Here is a 23,874-nt window from a genome sequence, read left to right on the forward strand (position 1 = left end):
GCTTACGTAAATATTTTCTACAGACAAATCTTTATAATCAAATCGTGACAAATAGTATAATTTTTAGCCAAAGTTCAAACATTATTTACAAATTTATATAATGTTGAGACAAAAACTATAAGAATTAGTTTAAAAATTAAATTTTTTTTTCAAATAAAGATTTTGATTTGTATAAAAAATTTAAAATAAACTATAATTATCAGTAATTTGTAAAATTTATTTTCAATTGAATTATTTATATTTTAAAAACTACTTTTAAATATTTAAATCACAATACATACCTTAATCCTGTTAGAGAGTCTCAGGAAAACAGATTCTTTTTGCTGTGGCGTTGAGCTAGCCGTAGGTTGAGCAGCAGAAGCACTTCCACCTTGTCCATTATTTACAGATTCGCCCTCGAATTCTTTAAAATCTGACAGAAGACTATCGAAATTCATTTGCTCTTGCGATAAAATTTTAGCATCCTCACCTAAATCTAATTTATTTTGTTCTTGTCCATCAATTTTTACATCACCTGATTTATTGACAATTTCTTGAATTTTCTGTGCATTTTCTTTATCATCAACATCCAATTTTTCACCTTCATTATTACCCAATGAATTATGAATCGTATTGTCAATTTTCGATTCAATTGATAAATTTTCTTGTATTTTTGTTATTGGACTTGTAACAGTTGGCGATGCAATGGTAGTTGTGACAATTTCCTGTTGCTTCAAATCATCGATTTGATCTTTACTTGGTTCCAAAATAGGTACAATAATTGATTCTTTTTTTGTTTCTTCATTACTCAATGTTTTTGTTGGTTTAATTTGTGTGGTAATAATATCATTTGGTACTTGATTTTTTGTTATTGTGGGTACAATTGACGGTGAAATTGAATCAGTTTCTTTTGGTAAATTATCACGACGTGATTCTTGAATATTGATTGTTGGTTTGCACGATGACGATGGAGAATTAATGTCAGTTGAACAAGGAGACGTTGGTTGTAGATTGTCAATTGAAAAATCACGTTTCTCTTCCTTGGTGCCGGGAATTTCTTCCTTTAATGTTCCATTGTCAGGAATTGGTGCAATTTCATCGCTTGAATTGAGAACAACTTTTCCGTCCTTTGCGGCAAGAACATTGCATAGAGCAACGAGATAATCGGGTGTAAGAACGGATGCAAGAAATGTTGCTTGAAGATCTCTTGCCTTACAGGAATTTCCATCTTCGTCGGATGATTTTCCACTGTGTGCCCAACAAAGATGACTATTGGGTAAAGAATTTTTTATTAAATTTGTCTCTAGCAAAGAATTTAAGTAACGATGCCTACAGCTCAATAATTGAAAAACTCTTGCAAATCTATCGTCTGAACAATTTTTACAAACAATCGCATATCTCGGTGTTGTACAACTGGCAAATGAACTTTGAAACAAATCACCTCTAATGCTTTCTTGAATTTTTGTTATATTATTTCGACTCATGTCACCTGTTTTAACAAGAACTTCAGCTGCTTTTCGAACGATACTTAAAACAGCGTCTCTTGCACTGCCAAATAAATTTCTCGTCGATTCACCGCCTTCTACTTCTAAAAGTTCTTCACCATTTTCATTGTCATTGTCATCGTCTTCTGAATTTGATGTTTGTACCTCAGTCTCTGTTTCAAGTACCTCAAATTCACTGGTACCATAAGCACGAAAAAGTGAAATTGGACAAAAATGCTCCGATCCATAATGTGAATGAAGTTCAATTTTAATAAATTTTCCAAATAATTGTGGTTGTAGAACAAAACTTTGAATGTCACGCTCATCTTTTGCAGTAAAATGACCAACTGAACTCCATTCTCGTGTTGGATAACGATCATTGACAAACACGGAAAATTCTTTAGGTGAGGAACTAAATAATTCAAAGTTGGCCAATTCAATTTTCTTCGCTTGAATTGCTTCGCAAAGTTCAACAATGAACCAAATTCGTGATGTACATTTGTTTAACATATATTCGTCGCGCGTTGAAACAAGAACATTACGAGCACTTTGTGATTCATGATTTGCAGCAATAATTTTCGCTCCACAATCTGGTGAGGCATAATTTTTCGAGCGCATTTTCATTCCACCGACGCTTTTTCCTGGACTGCCAGGAGTTTGTACCGAAACATTTGGATGTGCTAAAAAAAAAAGAAAAAGAAGAAAAATTGTTTTAAAAAAATAAATTATAGTAGAAAAAAAAACATTTGAGAATATTAAACAATTTTTTTTAATGAAACTTACTTTTCTTTTTCTCGTCTTCCTCCAATTGTTTTTGTGACCATTCAATAAACGATGGCATGTCCTCTTGCGTGTCAGATGATCCTGGTGTGACAATACCATCGGGAGCAACTGATGGTGAATCATCATTACCAACTAATTGTGATTTAATTGTTATTTCATTTAATTCTGAAACTTGATTAAATTCAACGTCCTGTAATAATTCGTCTTTCGTGAGAATTTCATCTTCAATTTTTAAATTCTCATCATCAATTTTTATTTCCTCGACAACCGTTTTTTTCTCAGCTCTAACAATAACTACTGTTTCGGCATCATTATCATCATCAAGCGTTTTTGTTTCTTTAGTCTCGGTGATACTGATATTATTATTATTATTATTAATATTATTATTATTATTATCAACAATTACACTATCATTAATTCTCTCAGTTGTTATCACAATTTCTGATTTTGTGTCAGTGACGCTGTCGAAATTTTTTTCTTTTTCTTCTTCCTTTCTAATTGGTGTATTACTTAATGATAAATTATTAGATAAAGATCTCGCTCTAAATTCCGAGACGATTTTTGGATCAGCCAAACTTTGCAGTTCAGATGCTGCAGTATCGACTAATGTCAGTACCACCGACTGACCGGATTCAGATATTCTGTAAAAAGAAAAATATTTGTTAATTTCTATTTAAAAAAATATTATTTAGTAAAAAAAAAACAAATTTAAAAACAAAATGAAAATTTTTGAAAAAGTTTCAAATTTTATATCTAATATTTATTTTATTCTGTCTGGCTTTTTTTTTTTTTTTTTTTTCTTGAAATGGATTTAACTTGAAACCACTTGGTTCAGGTATTTTGAAATTTATGTAAAATAGATAATTAAAAAAAAAAATTTTTTCTCTATTTTCCATCAACTATTTTTCCTATAAATAGGAATTACCACTTAAAATTTATTATCTCACCGATGATAAAAACAGGCAGGAATGCACCATAGTGTAATTATAATAACGAGATAAAGAGCAGCCGCATGAAGAAGATATCGAGATGTCGAAATTTGAGTTCCTGGATCCTCCATCCAGTGCATAGGACACTCTTGAGAATTCTTTAATATAATCTTTCCCATATCCTTTTTCTTTTGCTTCTTTCGTTACGTATCATTGATAATTTCAATAACATAACTTTAAAATTTTTCCAACAAAATCTTTATAATTCTCCCCCCTTCTCTTCTTATTATTTTGTTTAACTCGAATTTTTTTATCCTGCAAATTTAATTTAAATTTAAAAAAAAGTCTATTTTTGTTTCACAAGAAATAATCAATACGAAAATTCAGATGATCAAGTTTCCATCGCTACCTAATTATAAGAAATTCAAAATCTCAGGAAGATAATTTAATTTTTCGATATCTTTATTTCAAGAAAAAAAGAAATAAATCAATTGAATACATAAAACGGTGTTAAATCAATTGCAAACGAAATCTAATTTAATCCCCATTTCATCAATTTAATTTGATCACTCCATTCGTGAAATTGAAGTTTCTTAATCACTTGCCCGAGATAAAATTAAATTTGCTACGGGAAATAAGTATTAAAATAATTGAAGAAATGATTTTCGCTAAACAACAATTTGGTTAAATGAAAATTGAAATCTTTTTTATTTTCCTATTATAAATGCGAAAAGAAAAAAATTAAAAAGAATTGAGTTTTGAATTTAAAAAAAAATTGCAATTTGTCAAATAAGAGACTGCAGTGAAGACTGAGGACAGCTTTTTGAAAAATTAGAACATTCTATAAATGTACTTGCTTTGTGAAAAAGAAAACTTGTCATCTGATTGAAAGTGAACTTTCCATAGTACGTCGTTTTCTTTTCAGGACACAAGTTAATTTAACAAGACTTGACTATTCTTTATCAATCCCTTGAGAAAAATTGCTTGTCTCGTGAAAAATGATAAAATTTTTATACTTTCACATTTGATATATGTTGTCGACATTTTTCTACATCTGTATAAACTTTTATCTCTCAAAAGTTTATAAATAATATACAGATACTAAAGCTTTCTAGACACTGGAGAAAATAATATCCTACCATATTAAAATAAAATTTCCAAATTTAGAAAAAAAATTACACTCACAAAAAAATTCTATTTAATAATCTAAAAACAATTCTATATCTAAAACAACTGTCCTTTTAACTCTCGACTCCTTTAATCGATGGAATAAATTTTCTAATCGTTCGACTAGATAAAAATAATTTCGTCGAATAACGATATATAAGGGAAAGGATGACACTTGAGATACTTTCTATAAAAAAATATTGAGAACAGAGACTTTTTAATAGCGAAAACTTGATCGACGAAGATTTCAAGTGCATTTCGCAAAGAAAGTTTAGTGAAACCTAAAGAGAAGTTTATAAAATATAATTCAAAGTGTCAATATAGAAAACTCTTATATATTTTACATATGGGGGAATTAATTTCCTTTACTTTCGACATGTACAAACTTTCCCTCCCTTTTAAAACTATATACATTATTATACAGTCTAAAATGTCACCCCTGATAATAATCTTTGGAATTAAATTTAGAGACGATTAAAGATATTGATTTACAGGTGAATATAAGTATTTTATATAGAAAGCAATGAGATATATATATATTGGAAATAGAATATCGAGATTTTATCGGATAATAAATTTTTGAAAATGATATACAATTGAACAATTTATTCATAATATGTATATAGAAAACAAATTATATATTCACTTTTGTATCAATATTTTTAAATTTTCTTTTCACATTGTAATAATAATCTTTTTTAATAAAAAATAATTATAAATTATAATTATAAATTCTTTTTTATTTTTAAATTATTTCTGAAAATTTTTTGATCTGTATTTACTTTGATATAAATTTATAATTTGAAGATCGTATAATTAAAAAAAAATTTTAATATTTTTTATTCTATCTATATTCTATAAATTAAATATACGTTCTATATTCAGGATCGACATTATGACTCTACTATGATTAAGATACTAAACTCATTGACCTTCTTAATTAACTCATAGCTATTACGATCGTGTTATGAATTACTACATCAGAAATTATCAATTGATCTATAAATCACATTTTATGAAGATTGTCATGGATAAAGAGTCATTCACCGACTTGGGAAATTTTTTTTTTACATATTTTACGAAAAACTAGAAAAAAATAGGGAGCAATTTTACAGTTTAAATTTTCATTTTCACTTAATTTTATTATTATTATTGTCATAATAATTATTATCTATTTTTAATTAGTTTTTTAAATTATCTTTTAATTTGCGTGGAAACAAAAAAAAAATTATTTTCTTACAGAAAAATATTGAAGATATAAAATGCAAGAAAACTTTAATAAGAAAACTTTTTATTATGATAATTTCATATTATATAGTTTATTATAGAAGAAATTACTTTTTGCAATTTTTTTTTTTTTGTTTTACAATGAGAATTTATAAGGCGAGAAATAAATGTATATTATTTGCATCTCTATTTAAGTAAAGAACCAGTTTGCAATGATGGTGGGTAGTGAATTTTTGTTGGAATAATAAATTTGTCTATATATTCTTTACAGGTGAATGGTTCGAAATAATTGAATCGACAAGAAGAACAAGTATTATAGTCAACCCAATAGAAACTGTTTCTATTCTGTTGAAATCTATTTAATGAAGAGGGTATATATGGGAAATGACCATTGTACCAACAGAGACAAATGAAATTTTTGTTATATATTCTCGATTGAAATCGTGACAATTTCATAATAAAAAAGAAATAAAAATATTTCCTTCTATAACTTATATTCACAAAATAAATTAAAAATTGTTGCCAAAAAATATTTAATTTTAATTTCTATATGTAAAATTTACATAGAAAAAATTGTAAAAAAAAAGTAGGTGTTTTCTCATTTAATATTGCAAATTTTCATTATCCTTGACTCATTTTTTAGTGAGTTAGAAAAAAATATACTTAAAATGGGAACTACTCGCTTTTTTCGCAAGGGTTCGTCCCACGTTCAATTTCACGTCGCAGAGTATGTCAAATGAGATATATATATGAAATAACATGAATAAGAATAGATAAAAATTATTAAAAGAATGCAAGACTTGTTATATTCGAGAGATGCTAATTGCTTCCTATAAATTTGAATATTAAAATTCAAAGAGATCTTTGAAAAAAACAATTTTTACAATTTATCAATTAATTCCTTATCGAGACAAATTAAATTCATATTAACAAAAAATCAATTACAATTTTCTAAAACTAATTTTCAATATCACTTTTTCCAAAAAATTTGTAGGTCATGTATCTAAATAGATGTAATAAAAAAGCAATCATAAAATGCAATATTTAAATAAGATAAGATATGAAAAGAAAAAAAATAATTGTGATCTTTTTTTTTGGAATGAAAGTCAGATTAAAAAAAAAAAGAGAGAGGGCGAAACTCGATACACTCAGAAGGGCAATAATCATTAAGCATGATTAATTGAGGTTCAAGAGTTTCAATCAGATGAATGTAGGTGGTTGTCATATATAGATATAGTGAATACGTTTGTACTTCTAATATTTCTAAAAGTAAAACTTGTGTGTCTATTAACGTAACGGTTCCCATTAAAAAAGTCGTAAATTTAAATAATTATCATTTTCTTCTACAAATTATAATCGCATTTTTTTTTAAATTTTATTTTCAATAATGATATCCAATTATAAAATGAAACAAGAAAAAAATTACTTTATCTTTACTAATAAAATATTGTGATAAATATTTGGAAATTTACTATAATTTAAAAAAAGGTACTAAAAAAGTACAATAAAAAATTATGTATAAACTTCTTCAATTGTACTTACAAATTATTTAATTTTTTTTTTAATTAGTTCAGTTGTAATATTAGATTGGCGTGATTTAAAAAAAATTTTCAATTAATTAAGCTTTATGGAATATGCGCTATGAAATAATAAAAATAAGTTTGAATTAATTTCACCTAATATATTAGAAAAGGGAAAAACCAATAGAAAAACAACACTTTATAGGAAAAACAAAAGAAAACTTCTATATATTGTTTGAAAGAAGTTATAAGTACAAGAATCATCTCTATATAGCGAATCAAATGTACTTAACTTCAAGGAAGTGGGGAGTTACTCTACTTCACGTAAGTTGCACACAGTAAGTGACAATTGAACTGTCTCAAGCACACCAAAGGCCTTTTAAACGGTCTCTATAGAAAAGAAACGGTCAAGATAAAATAATATTGTGTAGATTTTTCCCTTTTTTTTCCTTATCAGTGCAAAAAATCAGATTGAATAAATTATTAAAAGTTAATTTATCAAAAAAATTTATTCGAATTATGGCGGAAGAAAGTGGAAGGCCAAATATTGCCTCTAGGCTCAAATTAAACATGAACGAGTCACCTTTCTTTTGTAAAATTATTGAGCTGGTTAGTATTTATCAGTAATAGTTGCGGATAAACAAATTTTTTTTTTGCAATATTAATAATAATATTAATAAAAATGTGAAACAAAAAAAAAGTTAATAATTTCTTCTTTATATTTTTTACCAATAATTAATATTGTGCAAAACTAAATTAAAAAATATAATTTTTTTCTTTTTTCAAAATATATGATTTAAGTGAAATATAATAATTGTGATTAATAATTATTTAAAAATATATATTTATATAATTATTATAGATACTGTGCATTGTCAGTGTGGGACTGATAGTGGGACCATTTAATAGTCGATTACATGCAAATTTTAAAAACACTGGATTAGTTTATGTAGCGATTTGTGGCTACGTTTTAATAAATTCAATTATCATTTTTTGCTACTTAATTGGCGAGAAGATGCCAAAAAAAATGGTGAGCAATTTCAATTTTATACTCAAAAGGATTTTCCATTTTAGAGAGAAAGCCCAATTCCGTGTGAAAAACTTTTTTCATTTCCCATAATAAATTATGTTGAAATATCAAGGGAGTCAAAGTTAAATGGAAACAATTGAGGAGAAAAATTACATGAACCAGTTAAACAGAGAGAGAGAGAGTAAATCTTTGAAAAATTAAAAAAAAAAATTTAATTAAAATTATTATAAAAAATTACAATTAAATAATAATTATTTTATTTATTCTAAATTGAATAAAAAAAATAAATTTATTATTTATTATATTTTTTTTTTACTATTTTTTATTATTTTTATTATTACATTAATTATTATTATTCAACTAATAGTAAAATATTTATATTTTTAAATTTAGAATAATCGTTTAAAAAAATGTATTTCTATTTTTTTTTTGTATTCTGTTAAATATAAATTTAAAATTCTTGAAAAAAATTAGATATTTTTTACGGCTTCTATTAATATTGAAGCATTGTATTTAAAAGGGTGATACATTATGTAACTTAATACGTAATATAGACGCCCTTAATTACTTGATAATTAGATGCTTGGTTTGTCAGACAAGAATGTAAAGTGATAATTATTTAACGTACACTATACTTTATATTTTATTATTCAATAATAATAATAATAAAAATAACTGAAAAAAACGAATTTTAATGAAATGAATTTTCAATACATTTTATATTTCAGGGAAATATAATTGTCATTGAAATTGAATAAAAATCAATATTTCCCATCGTAAAAATGAAATGGATAAGAATTTTTCGTTTCAAAATATATATTCACTAATAGAATATCAATATTTTAGTCCCGAAAAAAATTCCCATGTTTTTTTTTTTCTTCACTTCTTTACAAATATATAACAATTACTATTAACGAGTGTAATAGTAATAAAAACAAATTTTTATATTCATATTATATTAAAAATAATTTGTTTGGTTTATTTACAGTCTCTCTTTTTTACTGGAATGGGAGCTATATTGTGTTTTGCTGCTGGTGTGATTTTAATCTACGACTGGGACAATTTCGAAAACAATTTAATTTCTCAATATTTAAATCAATATCTCGATCAAACATTGGCCAGTGGAATTTTTGCACTTTTAGCTGCTTTTGTCTTTGCACTGGACGTGTACTTTATAAATAAATACGAATAGCGTGATTTAATAAAAAAAAGAAAGAAAGAAAGAAAAAAAATTTTTTACATTGCCGTTATATATATATGTATATAGAAAAAATAATAGAAACGCCTAAATATTCCATAAAACATACATTAATTAAAATTGAAAAAATTTAAAATACAAAATATAAATTTTAAATTTTGTATTGAAAATCCAGAAAGTAGGTAAAATAATTAAACGATTTATTTTTTTTACTAAATAATTTTACTGAATCTATATAGAACTGCAAAAGTTTCTATATATTATAGGTAAAATTATTTTATTTCAAAAAAAATATGGCAGAATAATTAATGTTCAAACGAAAAATAGATTTATAGGCTTTTAAATTAATAGATAATTTTTTAATAAGCACACAAAGTTTGATAAGAAAATATGTAGAAGTATAGAATATTGATATGTATATTTTTTATACAATTGTATTTGAAATAAAAATGTTCTCTATATGTATAGAGATTACTTGATCTCGCATACATTTTCATATACCCATATATATAGGTATATGGATATTGAATTTGAAATTTCAATTTTTCTGAGAAACATTTCAAACACAAGTGATGTGAGAAAAAGAGACAACAAATATTTTTTTTTAAAAAAAACGAGTGAAAATAATATTTCAGAATATTTTACTATCAACAATATTTTCTTTAGATGTAAGCAATAAAAAAAATAATAAAATGCAGAATAAAACAACAAAGGATAAATAATCAATCTAAAGACGAAGCAAATAATTTTCATTAAATTCGATTATAGTACAATTTTCATATTTCTTTTGGATTTCAAAAGAAAGTGTAAAAAAATGTACTTTTTTTTAATGTAGAAAAGAGCTTTGAAGATTGAAACAGAAAAGCTTCAATTTTTTGCCAGAAATTTCGGTTACAAAGACTTGAGATAAATTCATTCAGGGAAAAAAAGTAAATAGAGCAGATAAAAGACTAGACTCTTTCAAAAAAAAAAAAAGAAGCAAAAAATTATCGATAAACTGGCAAATGCTTTTTTACAGTTCAGTTCTATACTTTATTTATTCCTTACAATCAGGATCAGGGAAAAATGTTCAAAATTAAATTCTTTAAAAATCTAACTTTACAATTTTTCAAGTTCCACTATTAAAAAAACATTTAGAAAAAAATCTGTCTAAAAGAAGAAATTTTCCCTTTAATTTTCTTTCAAGACGAACCAAGATAAAAATAATTAAATTTTTTTTTTTTTAATTAATTAATTGTTGCTTGTCATATAAATGAAATTAAATTTTGCTATTAGTCTGCAAATGTGTTGGCGAACACAAGATTATGTATGAAAGTTCATTATCAGATCGTAAAACAAGATTATTATGCGCTCGATGACAGGACACGTTCGTGTTAAAGAACAATGTGAATTAAATTTCCATTATAACGTTATTAACCTGTGACTCGATCACGTATATATATATATACACATTTGATTTAATTTTCGAAAATTCAATATTTTGGAAGATGACCTAATTTACAAAAATATTCTCTTAATGTTCTAAAAAAATATTTTAAAAATATTCCTGCAATATTTAACAAAAACTATTCCTCAAACATTACACTATTTCAACAAATTTTCCATAATTTCCTAAAATTTTCCTACATTTCACAAAAATATTCCTTCAATGTTCAATAAATTTCCCAGTAAAATACAAATTTAAAAAAAAATTGAATAAGAAATATCAAAGGACGTAAGATAATATAATAGAATCAAATTTCAGCTACCTATGCAATGAAATGAAGAGAATCGAAATTATGAGTTGAGGAAAAAAAAAAAGAAATGAATCAGATAAACTGATTCATTTGCTATCGAAGGTGATGGAATGTGAGTAAATACATCACATGAGACACGACTTCACCTAGAAACGAGGCATGTACCTACTTATCGAGTAAGAAACACTCCACTGATGAGAAACTCGGCCACCTGTTTTCATATTGCTTTAATTACAACATTAAAACTTTATAACTTGTGAAACATAATATTTACAAATCTACACGCTCATATTGCAATTTATTGTACTCACTTTTTTTTGTTTTAGAAATTCATTTCAATTCACTTTTATATATATTATTTATAATATTCATCAAAAACATGTGCAAATTAGAGCACAAAAATAATACGTATATGCTCTCTAGTCAAAAAAATTCAAATTTAATTCAAACACACTTGAGTCGTCACGTAGGCACTTTTTTCTTTTTTTTTAAACAGAAAATTCTTTATCAAAAAAAAAATCTACACATTTAAATTGTTATCAAGATTCAATAATTATATTTATTGTGTGTGAAAGATAGAATTACTATATATGTCTAATTATAATTATTTTTAATCTCAAATAAAAGTGCGCAAGGAAAATTTATTTATTTATTTAGTTTGTCACGTTATTTATAAAAAATATAAACAATTGACGCTTTGTAAATTCAAATTTTTATAAAAAATATTCATAATAAAAATAATATAACTTTTTTTGTTGTAAGATGAAAAGTTTTGTATATAACAAAAACAAGGAAATGAAAAGTATTTCCTGAAAATTAAAACCAAGGTTTCTTTTTCAAGATGATGATGATGAAAATCGTCACCAAGAATGAAACAAAATTTTCATTTAAAAATGGTCATGCTCAAGAGCATATCTCGTCAAGGGTTTCAAGTTTCTCATTCTCCTCGCGCACTTTTTTTTTTTTTTTGCACACAAAACAATAAGATCATCTTTTTCTCCTCGTTAATTACATTTTATGTCTACTTATTCATTTTTTTTTAAACAAAATTTCATTAAATATTTCTTTTTTAAAATTTTACATTTTGCAATATTTTCCACAATTTTCCGCATAATTATTTTTTTTCTCCGTACAACTTGGTTTAAAAAGTCATAAAAGAATGTTACACAATAATATTAAAAAAATGTCATTTACTATGAGTTAATTGCAAAAAATATGTTACCAACTACTGATTAAATATATGTATTTTTTTTGTATGTAAATAATTGTTTACGAAAAAAAAAAATTTCCACATGTGTCAATAATTAAAGATAGGTGTCTATGTGTGTAAGAAATATGAGAGGGGAGCCAATAGTATTTTTTCACGTGTTTCAATTTAAAGTATATGGCAAAAAACGAAAATATATTTCACTTTTAACTGGACACGAGGGAATGTAGATAATACAATACACACGAAAGCAAATGCATCCGTATTGATAAGAGCCAAAGTGAATACTGCCTTGTAGTGGAATACCGGCGTCGCGACGCGGTCATGCCCCCTTCTACTTTCCTTTACTTGTGTCACCCTTTCCACAAAACTTTTCTTCTTTCCTTCCTAACAATAAATTTTATCCTCAACATTTTTTTCTTTTTTCATAATCCTCTATTTCTTGTCGCATTTTTTTACGTTTCCTTTCAAGTTTTTTTTCCTAATCTACTATTCATAACTGCTACTTTCCTTTATCTTTTTCACTCAAAAACAATTCATTTATTTATTATATTGAAAGAAAATTTATTTATTTTTACAAAAATTTTTCCATGTTTTTCACGATTTTTTAAAAATAAAGTTACTGTTTTTAAATAGTAAAATTTTAGTTTAGACATTGAACTTGTAAAAAATTAAAAAAAAATTTTTTTAATTTAATTTTCTACTCAAAAAAAATTTATTTGATGTAATAAAAAAAAGGAAGATAAATGTATATTTGCCAGATGGAGCAATATAAAATTATCAATAAATAATTTTAGTGACGTTTTCGTATCGATTAGAAAGCAAACTTGTATTAGAAATATGAAAATATTTTCGATCATCCAAAAGACATCAACTAATAAAATTAATTCACAATTAGAATGTTAATTTAAATATATAATCTTATCATTTTATACGATACAAGGAAAGCTTTCCTTTATAAGAATTTATTGTCGGGACATGCGATAAAAGATAATTTTATATAATTATCTTTAACAACACAAATATGTTTCCATTTATATTATTCGTGAAAAATGAACAACATTAATATTCTTCCTTTGTTTTTTTTTTTTAATTATTATAAGAAAACATTTAATGCAAAAAGTGCAAAGTTACAGGAATGTTAAAAAATTAAAGAAAATTTATGAATATAAATGAATATTGTAAAAATAATTCTATTTTTGTTTGTTTATGGTAAATGCAAGAGATTTTTATGTGCGATTGCAAAAACCTTGAACTCACTACTGTCTAGTGAAGCAAAAAAAAAAAAGTCGTTAAATAGCTGGATCAATAAAAATGAATAAGTTTCAATTTCGATTTAAATTTACTATTTCGAAGATGATTCTTTTTCTAAAATAAAAAATTGAAAAAAAATAAATAATACAATAAATAATTTAAATCTTAATTTATTTTAAAATTAATCATACCGCGGTCAAAAAAACAATTATATATTTTTATTGTTATTATAAATAAAATATATTTTATTTTAAGTAAAACGCACGTGTTTTAAATTTTATTTCTAAGATATTGAAAATAAAAATGTAAAAAAAACAGACTATTTATTTACGTCATTCTAAAAGATAAATGTCAGGTGATACAAAAATATATAGGCTTCTATTTAAACAAATTAACACTTGAAAACTCGAGGCGCCTATTTTATCTCTAATTTATGTTAAACAATTTTCGATAATTCTTCAAGAAAAAACCATTTTTTAATTTATAATAAAATCTTTAATTTCGATATATTGAACTAAAATTTTAATTATCTTATTGAACCAATTTTTTATTTATTGTTATTTTTTTTAATAACAAAAAAAAGGTTAAATGCAAAAATTTAATCAAATGCAAATTCAGTCATTTTCTTATAAAGTTAAAAAATTCTACACTAATTATAAATATATATATATAAATAACTGTGTAGAAATACCACAAAGTGTTGTAAAGTATTATTGCAAGAAACGTTAACCTCTATTATAGACTTTGTAATTTAAGGACCACAAGCAATGCAACAAGCACACAAACAGGAAAGTTGAAAATTTACAAAGACCTGACAAAAATAAAGGGAAATATCTTCCATTTTTATTTTTTGATTATTAAAAATTATTTTGAAATTTCCTAAAAAAATATTTCAAACAATATTTACACGAAACTATTCGGAATAAATTTCACAAGATTAATTCAATAATATTCCACAAACAAATTTTAACAAAGTTTAAAAAAAAAAATTCTAAGCCCAGACTAATTCAAACCTATTGTATTGCGTCAAAATATTAAAAAAAAACATTCCTTAAGACTATTTCAAAAATAAACCAAAAATATTAAATATTTCACAAGATTACATATTTCAAAAATATGTCTATTCAAAAAAATATTTTACTAAAATTCAAAAAATTGTTACAATATTTATGTATTAACTAATTATATCTTTCAATATTACAACAGAATCCTATTTGTACCTACAATATTAAAAAAAAAAAAAAAAAAATCTAGAAGTGAGATCAGAGTCTGAAACCTTTACTAGCACATCAAAATAGATTCACCATTCTAAGTATGCAAAAAAAGAAATATAGAAAATCAACTGTGTATATATAAACAACCAATCGAATCGCAATCTACGGCTTCGGTGACGACCTAACGTCATAATTTTTTCACCGCATCTAAAACGAAAGGTTTCTCGATGGAATTCCGTCGTACTTCTTTTTTTATGACACGTGCCGAGGATGATACAAAACTTGAATGATTAACTTACAAAGAATTTCATCGATAAAAGTTCATTCAATTGTAAAGAAATTAATAACTCATATTTATAACAGAGATAATAAAAAATAAAGAATTAATTAATAATTTTATAAAATTAATTATTATATAACTTTTACTTTACTAACAAATTTAATTAATAAGTTAATTGTAATTTTTAAAAATTCTGTATTCATTGATAAAAAAAAAAACTAAAAGTCAATGAAATAAAAATCAGTGCATTATTTAAAGTTCAAAACTGTAATTTTTTTTTTGCTAAAAAATGATTTCTTTTTTTAATTTTCAAAATAAACAATGTAATAAGTCGTGCGAATAACCGATTGATTATTATTAGCAACGATCTGAAAAAGAAACACGTTTCCACTTGAACTCGAGACTTAAGAATGCGTATATATTACATGTTTGCACGTAATTGATTAACGTATATGAAAACTTTATGATGCAATTTTAAACATCTATAGAGAAATGAAAACATATGATTCCCGACAAATTGCTTATTTTAAAAAAAAAGTAATTATTATTATACATTGATTTGTGTGCACATGTATTATATCAACATATATACATAATTATCGATAATAATAACATCACAAAAGTGGATTATTTACGCTTGTATGCATTTTATAATTCAACCTTCTAAACCAATCATTATACTGACTATTGAAGATCAAGTTTATCATTATCTATCATGCTTCTAAATTCTTGTCATTGTTTTATGTCATCATAATATTTATATTATTTATAAATCAATAAAACTTTCTGCACTATAACTATTTTTTTTAAATATGAAAATATAAAAAATATTTAATTAGAAAATTTAAAAAAAATTTATTTTACATTTTCAAAATATTTTTACAAAAAAAAAATTTTGAATTTTAAAAATGCAATGGTTCTTATTTCAAATTAGATTATTTAAATTCTCAATTATGAAAAGTCGTTTGATTCAAAGAAACTTTTCCCATTTTGACGAATGACTTCATTTAAACTGTCCTCATAATCTACAGTACCAAGTCTCTCACGTGCTAATCGACAAAAATTATTACTAAACCTTTCTCGAAATTTGTGACACCTAAAACTTTGTCTAAACTATTATAAACTTTTCCTACCTAAAGAGAAAAAATAAATTCATAAAAAAAGTATAAATTTTTATTATATAAATTTTTAACAGATTTATTAATTTTAATAATTAAATTAATTTTACTAATTGAATTGAAAATTTAACAATTTAAACTAATAATTTAGTTTTTAATTTGATTTATCAAAATTTTTAATTCAATTAATATAAATTAACAAAGAAATTTAAAATAATCTGATATTTTTTTTCTTTTTAATGGTTTGTTTTTTTATAATTCAATTAGTGATAAGATTAAATTAAACTGAATATTTAATGTTTTTAAATTCAGGGTTTGAGAAAAAAAAATTGTCATTCAGAGGGACAAATTCGATATAAATGTTTAATTCGAGGAGAACAACTTTATAAGTATTGCGTTTGTTTTTGGAAATGTATTTCGGGGTCACTGAGAAATAGAGATTAGTAAATGGTCCATGAAAATTATAAAAATAATAATCAGAGCACAATAAAGTTTACCTTGAGATTTTAAATTCACGAATAATTCATAATAAAAAAGTGCAGAAATTATAATCTTGAATTGCACAATTCATTTTGACAACTATTATCAGAATTGTGAATTTTCACGAATAATAATGAGGGGAATGCCAAGAATACGTCAGAACTTTATCAAACAAAGTTATTTACGATTTACGTGTGCCAATATGGTTTCAAGTAAATCTCACATTATCAATAATGATTTGAGTTTTTTTTTCATAAGCCTTTCTTAAAAACTTTTTAATGTAAAATTGACAGAATAAAATATTCAAACTTAAAATTAATTTCAAATTTTATTTAAAAAAATATATTAATATAGAAATAATTCTCACCCTTGAGATAAATTCGGTTGTTGCGTCAAACTCTCAGCAAGTACTTCAATTTCCTCGACTTTCTTAGGTTCTTCATTTCCAAGAGGAACTTGAAAATCATTTGGTACTAGTTTCTTCTTTTTCTGCTGGAAAATATCAATAAAAATTTTAAAAAATATGACAATAAATCATATTAATTTCTATAAAATGAAAAAAAAAGAGAAATTCACAATTTACCTCAACATTATCTACATCGTCAGTCTTTATAGATGAAGATATTTTTACGTCGGAAACAAAAGGATTGTTTCTCTCTGACAATACATCTTTAGATTCCTTATTTGTAAAGTTATTAGTGACTTTATAACTTTCATCATTGTTTAATGAAGAATCTTCAATATTTACTCCTTCTGATGCTACTATTAAAAACAGGACACCACTGTAAAAAAAAATGCATATATTTCAAAATAAAGAATAAAACTAGATTAATTAGTTATATAATAAATACTGACTAATAACAATTGTAAAATATTGTTAAATAACTTTTTTTTAAATTCACATAATTAAACAATTCTAACCTAAAAATCATCATGCTCGGAATTTTTCAAAACTTCCGAATTTTGAAATATAAAATCAAAAAACTAATTTAATTAATAAATAAGAAAGTTTTCTGTTTAATAAAAAAAATAATTGTCCATTTTTTTAACATTAAAAATCGCAATCTACAATGAACGAGAACTATCCAAATTTTTCTACATATCCGTTACATTTTCTATTTATAAGTTATAACAGAAAATAAATTATTTAAAAAAAACTCTTAATATTATCAAATTAGAGATTTAATATTATAATAAAATTAAATAAACCAAATTAATGGTCTTTAATTTACTTACCTCGATATGACGGATATTAACAGAAGAGTCCAATACACATAAGTTACACAAAACTTCATTTTCTTGTCACAAATGTCATTTCACCATTCTCAAAGAATTTAATAAATAAGTGCGCGCGAAATTCTTGAAGCTTATTTCTATTTCTTTTAAATTCATTCAAGTCAACGATTAACATTTCCGTAAATAACTGACGTGGTGTCACTGTGAATTCTCAATACACCACTATTTTACAAACAAAACTCCAATAAAATTTCGTCATATTTTTAATTATACGTAATTCACGAGAAATGAGAGAAAAATATACGACACTTAATTTTATTTATGTGTAAAATTGTATTTTGTAATAAGAAAATCATATTTTTTTTTTTCCTCCTTTTGGTTGAAAAAATATATGCAACCGATAAATGAATTCCAGCACACGGGGTAATCAGCTGTTTTAGAAGCGCATGCGCGTATGACGAAAAATGAGTGACGTTTAAAAAATCCGAAATAAACATATAAACAATAAAAAATGGGTCCTTTAAAATTAAATAATTTTTTGGGAATTAAAATAATAAACAATTAAATGTGTTAATACTACTCACTTTTTTGTTTTTGAGCACATCCGTAATAACGAGTTTAAAGGTTGATTCATACCTCCTGCAATGAGTGTAGAGTAGAATTTGATTGGTCCATTACAGAGGACAATTGGACGCTGCAACTTGTGAATGTATTCTTAGGCTGTAAAGTAAAAAATTTTTCTAATAATAAATTCTGAAAATATATTTTTAATATTTGTGAATGTTAAATATTAACATAATGTTTAAACTAATAATCATAATTACATTTATTTTACATTTCTTTTAAGAAAAATGTAAAAAATTATTCAAAGATCAGGCAGGAATGCCAATATTTAAGACACTTTAACCAACATAACAAGCACAAAATTCAATTTAATTATAATATATAGAAATAAAATATATGAAAACAATATGGAAAAAATTAAAAAATCTTTATGATTTTACTTTTAGATATTGTATATAAAAAAGGATTTTAAAAAAAATTTTAATTCTAAATTATTAGTTATAAAACATGACCTTGAACAAAACGCATGCGCAAAAAATGACATTACCCCCCTTGAAATTAGGTTAGAATCAGCAAAAATGTATTACTTTGGTTATTTCATCATAAACAAAAAATGTATAGTTAAATCAGTTAAATTACATGGTGGTAAAGAGTCATACTTACAGAATGTACATCTACAGTTACAATGTGTGTAAATATTTTTCCTTTGATTTGTGTTTTATTTTTTCATTGTTATTGCACTGGTGGAATTCCCCGATTTGATAACACACACATCATAAGTCTGCTGAAAAAAATTGAAAATCTACATGTCAGTTAACCTTTAGTATCTTATACATTAAAATAATAGGAAATTAAATAACGATTATAAAATATCAAAGTAAGTAATAACTCAATTAATATTAATTAATTAAGTATATTATATAAATTTCAGTTAGAATTTTGTAAGATTTTTTAATATTGAATTGCATCATCCTTAGAATATCAAAGGAAGACTACAAAAAAAGAGTTTTTTAAAAATTGAAGTATTATTAATTACAACCATCTAATTTGAAAATTGATTCATTTATGTTTTTTAACAACTATTAAAATTTTTTATAAAAATATTTTGCTATTAACATGTTTTTTCATAAGTCATAAAAGTATTCATTTGACATTATTTTGTAATATCTACAAATACATAAAATTTTAATTTGTTTCTTTAAAGATATTTATTCTTTTCTTATGTTAAAAATAACTAACCTTAACTCTTTTGAGATAATAAACAAATGTTAATTTTAAAAAGTAGAAAAATATATAAAAAGTTATTCAGAATCGAATATTTAAAATATATATTGTAAATGTATACTTGTTAATATTTTCAAAATATTATGTTTTTTTTTTATATATGTATAAAGAGCTTAAATTCAATTTTAAAGATGAATAATAAATACAAGAATAATATTTTCCTAAATCAAAATCAAAATACTTGCGAGAATAAAATTTAATAATTTTAACTTTATGTGTAATTTTCTGTTTACAGTACAATAAAAAAAAATGGAAAAAACACCTATTGCCTTATTAGGAGAGTATACGGTGAAAAGAAATCCTCCTTTACCTAATTATATATACCTTGGCGATAGAATGATTGGGGCAAATGATCATGAATTCTCTTTCAAAATTATATATCATGAATTTTCTGTTATCGGAAAAGGTCCAACAAAACAAATGGCAAAACACAATGCAGCACAAGAAATGCTTACACTATTAGGACAAAATAATTCCTCTAACAATAATATTAAATCATTACTAACATCAACAAATTCTTTAAATATACAAAATGAATCTCCAGAAACAGGAATTAATTACATTGGATTAATACACGTATGTTTTACATTTTCGAGAAGTATAATTTTAATTTTTATTTCTAAAATATATTATTTAAATTTTTCTCTTTTAGGAGTTATGTGCAAAGAAAAAAATAAAATCACCTGAATTCAATGAGAAAATTTCATGTGGACCACATCATATGAATTTTAAGATAAAATGTCAAGTTGGTGATATTATAGAAGAAGGAATTGAGAGAACAAAAAAACAAGCTAAAAGTGAGGCAGCAAAAAAAGTATGGTTCAAATTAAAGGAAAAATATAAGATTTTTGTAAGGGAGAAAGTAGAAACAGTTAATGAGGAATTTGGTCTTAATGTAGAGGACATTATAATAGAGGACATTCTTCCTGATTACAAAAATGAAAACAAAATTGCTCTTGAAAATTATTTAAAATTAACAAAATTAACAATTACACCTCTATTGAGCGAAAATATAAACATTGAAAATTGTCATCGAATTTTTACATCGGAAAAATATGATACAACTATCAGGCAAAGAATTCTTCATTTATTAGCTGATATTAGTACAATATCAGAAAATACTACATTTATTGAAAAATATCTTTTGATAATTAATCGAATTGCTAAAATTTTAAATGTTGAATTAAAACCATTAAATTTACAATTAAATCGTTTTGCAAACACTCAAAATGTTAGTGTCAATTATGCAGCTGGTTATAAATTATATACAGAACCGGCTATTACCGGTATTGGTGTTGGTGAAACATTGACATTAGCTCGATTAAGAGCAATTTTAAGTATTCAAAGTAGCATAAAAGTCTTATTAATTTAAATAATTTACATGAGTTCCAAATCGTTAAGAGTATTAATAATTCTAATTTATTTTAAGTTTAACAAGTTCTGTTTTATTGTTGATATTTTATACTTTTTCTTTTATATAAAATGAAAATAGATTTTAGAAAAAAGTATAGTATATTATTTTTATTAAAATATAATAATCTTTCAAGTTTATTACACTTTTTTCTATTTAATATTATCATTTATTATGTAAGGATATAACAAAGACTTATTTAGTATGCTTGAAAAAAAATATTAAGAATTTCTTTTTTTTTTATTAAAGTATAGGATGGGCCGCAATTTTACTTTTTTTTGAACTATTCGCTATATTGGATCCGCCATTTTGACTTTTTCAAGTCTTTGCCGAATTTTTAATTTAAAAACCAGATGCGCCAAATATAATGGTATAATAATGATTATGATGAAAAATCAAATGATTAGATTCGACGAATGTTTCATTGTAAGCCGATATATATTTTCCAAAAATTGTTTTCTTAATTTACTGTATTATAAATGTTTATCTTGTGATATATTTATAGAAAAACAAAATTTGACGAAAGTTTTCTCAATCGAAAAAAATTTGTAAATTTGCATGGGAAAAATCAAGCAAAATTCTTTTTTCAATAAATATTAAATCTATTTGTAACTTGATAAATGTGATCTATTTTCTTGAAATAAATGTATTTTTTAATAAAAATTTCAGATAATAAAATTTGTTTGATTTAAAAAAAAAAAAGTCTTTTTAAGTCCAGAAAGGTGAAAAATCAAAACTTCTACTTAAATTCTGATTGACGGTAAAATTATATTATTATTGATTGTAATTTTTTTTTTTTCAATATCAATCGGCATGCATTAAAAGGCGGGAATTTTGACGCGTTAGTATATTCGAATTAAATATATAGGTATGTGATCAAACTTTACCAAAAAGGGAACTCGTTCTCCCACTGAAATTTCTTTGAGATTATCATGTGGAGGCTGTATGTACTTGAGAGTATCCAGTCCTTGACAAACCTGCAATTGAATAGACACGAGTTTTAAAATTATATCATTATTTTATTTAATTAATTACTCACACTAATTAATCAATTAGAAAAACTGTGCAATATAATAATTTTTATCAAATGTTTTATTATTAAAAAATAAAAAAAAAATTAAGAATTCTAAAAGTGAATTTAATTTTAAATATAATTTTTCTAAAATGACAAATTTCTAATCAAATGTGAAAATTAGATTTTAAGTGCGTAATATGGGTAATAAAAGTGAAATGAAACAAATGACAAGTGAAAAATATAGTTTACGACCTCGAAATAGTGTTCGGCGAAAATTTAAATTCGACGATTATGAAAATGAAAAAGAAGAATTTTCAGAAATAAACGATAATCGGGGGAAAAAAAATTATATTAATTGTGCTGGGAAAAATAATAATAATAATAATAATAATACAAAACATCGACCACCACCTTTAAGTAAATATAGAAGAAAAACTGCAAATGCACGAGAAAGATCGCGAATGAAGGAAATTAATTCAGCTTTTGAAACTCTTCGAAAAGCTGTACCATCATATATGCCAGAATTAGTTCTTGCTGTAAGTTTTTATTTTTATATTTTTAATTAATAGAAAATATATTTGTCTAAATCTTAAATATTTAAAATCAAATAAAAATAGAAAATAATTACTTTTTTAATAAATAAAAAATTAATTATTATTTTTCAGCAAGGTGATGGAACAAATGAAAAATTGACAAAAATAACAACATTAAAATTGGCAATGTTGTATATATCAGGTTTAACAGAATTACTTCGTAAAGAGGAAGAAAATGAAGAAGAAAGATTACGCCTACTAAATGAAAGTGTCGAATCTCTGGTAAATTATCATCCCACACTTTTCAGAAATGGTCGCGATACATGCACTTTAACTGCTTTGAATACCACCACCTACGACATTTTTGAATCATCGAATTCTGTTTTAAATGTAAGTATTTTCGATGCAATTTCACTTTTTATAAAACAATTTTTTTTAATTCCGAACTATTATCGATTTTAATTTATTTAATTTATTTATATAAGACAATTATTGATATTAATTAAAATCTTAAAAATTCCTAATTAAATTTTATTTACATTTGCAAATATTTAATTTAATAACAGGACTGTGGTAGTGATGGGGAAAGTTTTCATTCTGGCGACACTTTGGACAATTTCATTAAAGAACCAATGGAGGTCCTTGTTCCTGATTTGGATCTTAATTTCTCAGATAATCTCATCGATAACGAATTAAGTTAACATATTTTTATTTTACAAAATATATTTCACAACATCGATCTCGCATTTGTAAATTTATTTGTAATATATTCTCATCTAAAAAACTAATTTAGAAATATAATTTATTGAAATTAAATTAAAAATTAATTTCATTTCTCAAGATAGATAGTTTTATTTTAATTATTATTTTTGTTACGTTTTTTTTATTCATCATTAAATTATAAAATCGAAAACCTTTCTTTTTGTTAGAGCATTGGATATGTAAATTTGATTAAAAAAATTAATAAAATAGTGGACGAAAACTCAAAAAAAAAAAAAAAAAAAAAAATTCTGGAAATTGACCTACATTTTTTTTTTAAATTGTGTGAAAGCATTTATGGTACGAGTGAGAATGCTAAAGGCGCCGTACAGTCTCAGACCTTAAAAGGTAAGTAGGTCATTAGTCTGATAACTCTTATATGGTCCTGTATGTTTTTATTTCTTTTGCGGCAATTACTATTTATTTTTATTTCGCGAAATTTAAAAATGATTCACTTTTTTTGGAT

General features: G+C 24.2%; 4 protein-coding genes across 9 annotated transcripts in view; 3 read left to right on the forward strand and 1 right to left on the reverse strand.

The window, feature by feature from the left end:
* The window catches only part of LOC127283298 (SUN domain-containing ossification factor), a 172,688-nt gene extending 154,397 nt beyond the window's left edge, over positions 1–18,291 (reverse strand). For 4 of the 6 annotated variants that reach the window (XR_007843331.1, XR_007843332.1, XM_051308060.1 and 1 more), the window contains exons 1-5: positions 17,843–18,291; positions 17,190–17,388; positions 16,974–17,098; positions 2,247–2,887; positions 282–2,143 (exon numbers count right to left, since the gene is read on the reverse strand). Coding sequence is in view for 4 of the 6 variants with exons in the window: in XM_051308060.1 (XP_051164017.1) it covers positions 282–2,143; positions 2,247–2,887; positions 16,974–17,098; positions 17,190–17,388; positions 17,843–17,901 (2,886 nt within the window). In the remaining 2 variants the exon portion in view is untranslated. The remainder of the gene's footprint in view (positions 1–281; positions 2,144–2,246; positions 2,888–16,973; positions 17,099–17,189; positions 17,389–17,842) is intronic. The other 2 variants (XM_051308059.1, XM_051308061.1) reach the window with 2 other exon arrangements.
* Positions 7,403–9,630, forward strand: LOC127283311 (uncharacterized). The gene is made up of 3 exons (XM_051308087.1): positions 7,403–7,698; positions 7,952–8,119; positions 9,108–9,630. Exons 1-3 carry the CDS (start codon positions 7,609–7,611, stop codon positions 9,309–9,311), a joined length of 462 nt encoding a protein of 153 aa, XP_051164044.1. The 5' UTR covers positions 7,403–7,608; the 3' UTR covers positions 9,312–9,630.
* Positions 18,292–18,947: 656 nt separating the features above from the next.
* On the forward strand, positions 18,948–21,779 carry LOC127283314 (RISC-loading complex subunit tarbp2-like). Its single transcript, XM_051308089.1, has 3 exons — positions 18,948–19,283; positions 19,926–20,266; positions 20,343–21,779. The coding sequence occupies exons 2-3, from the start codon at positions 19,940–19,942 to the stop codon at positions 21,060–21,062; spliced, it is 1,047 nt and encodes a 348-aa protein (XP_051164046.1). The 5' UTR covers positions 18,948–19,283; positions 19,926–19,939; the 3' UTR covers positions 21,063–21,779.
* A 269-nt stretch (positions 21,780–22,048) lies between these two features.
* Positions 22,049–23,437, forward strand: LOC127283137 (helix-loop-helix protein delilah). The gene is made up of 3 exons (XM_051307823.1): positions 22,049–22,652; positions 22,782–23,039; positions 23,216–23,437. The coding sequence occupies exons 1-3, from the start codon at positions 22,314–22,316 to the stop codon at positions 23,348–23,350; spliced, it is 732 nt and encodes a 243-aa protein (XP_051163780.1). The 5' UTR covers positions 22,049–22,313; the 3' UTR covers positions 23,351–23,437.
* The last annotated feature ends 437 nt before the right edge of the window (positions 23,438–23,874 follow it).

The sequence above is a fragment of the Leptopilina boulardi genome, unplaced genomic scaffold, assembly GCF_019393585.1.
Source record: "Leptopilina boulardi isolate dan_hultmark-lab unplaced genomic scaffold, ZJU_Lbou_2.1 LbouV2_31, whole genome shotgun sequence".
Lineage (NCBI taxonomy): Eukaryota > Metazoa > Arthropoda > Insecta > Hymenoptera > Figitidae > Leptopilina > Leptopilina boulardi.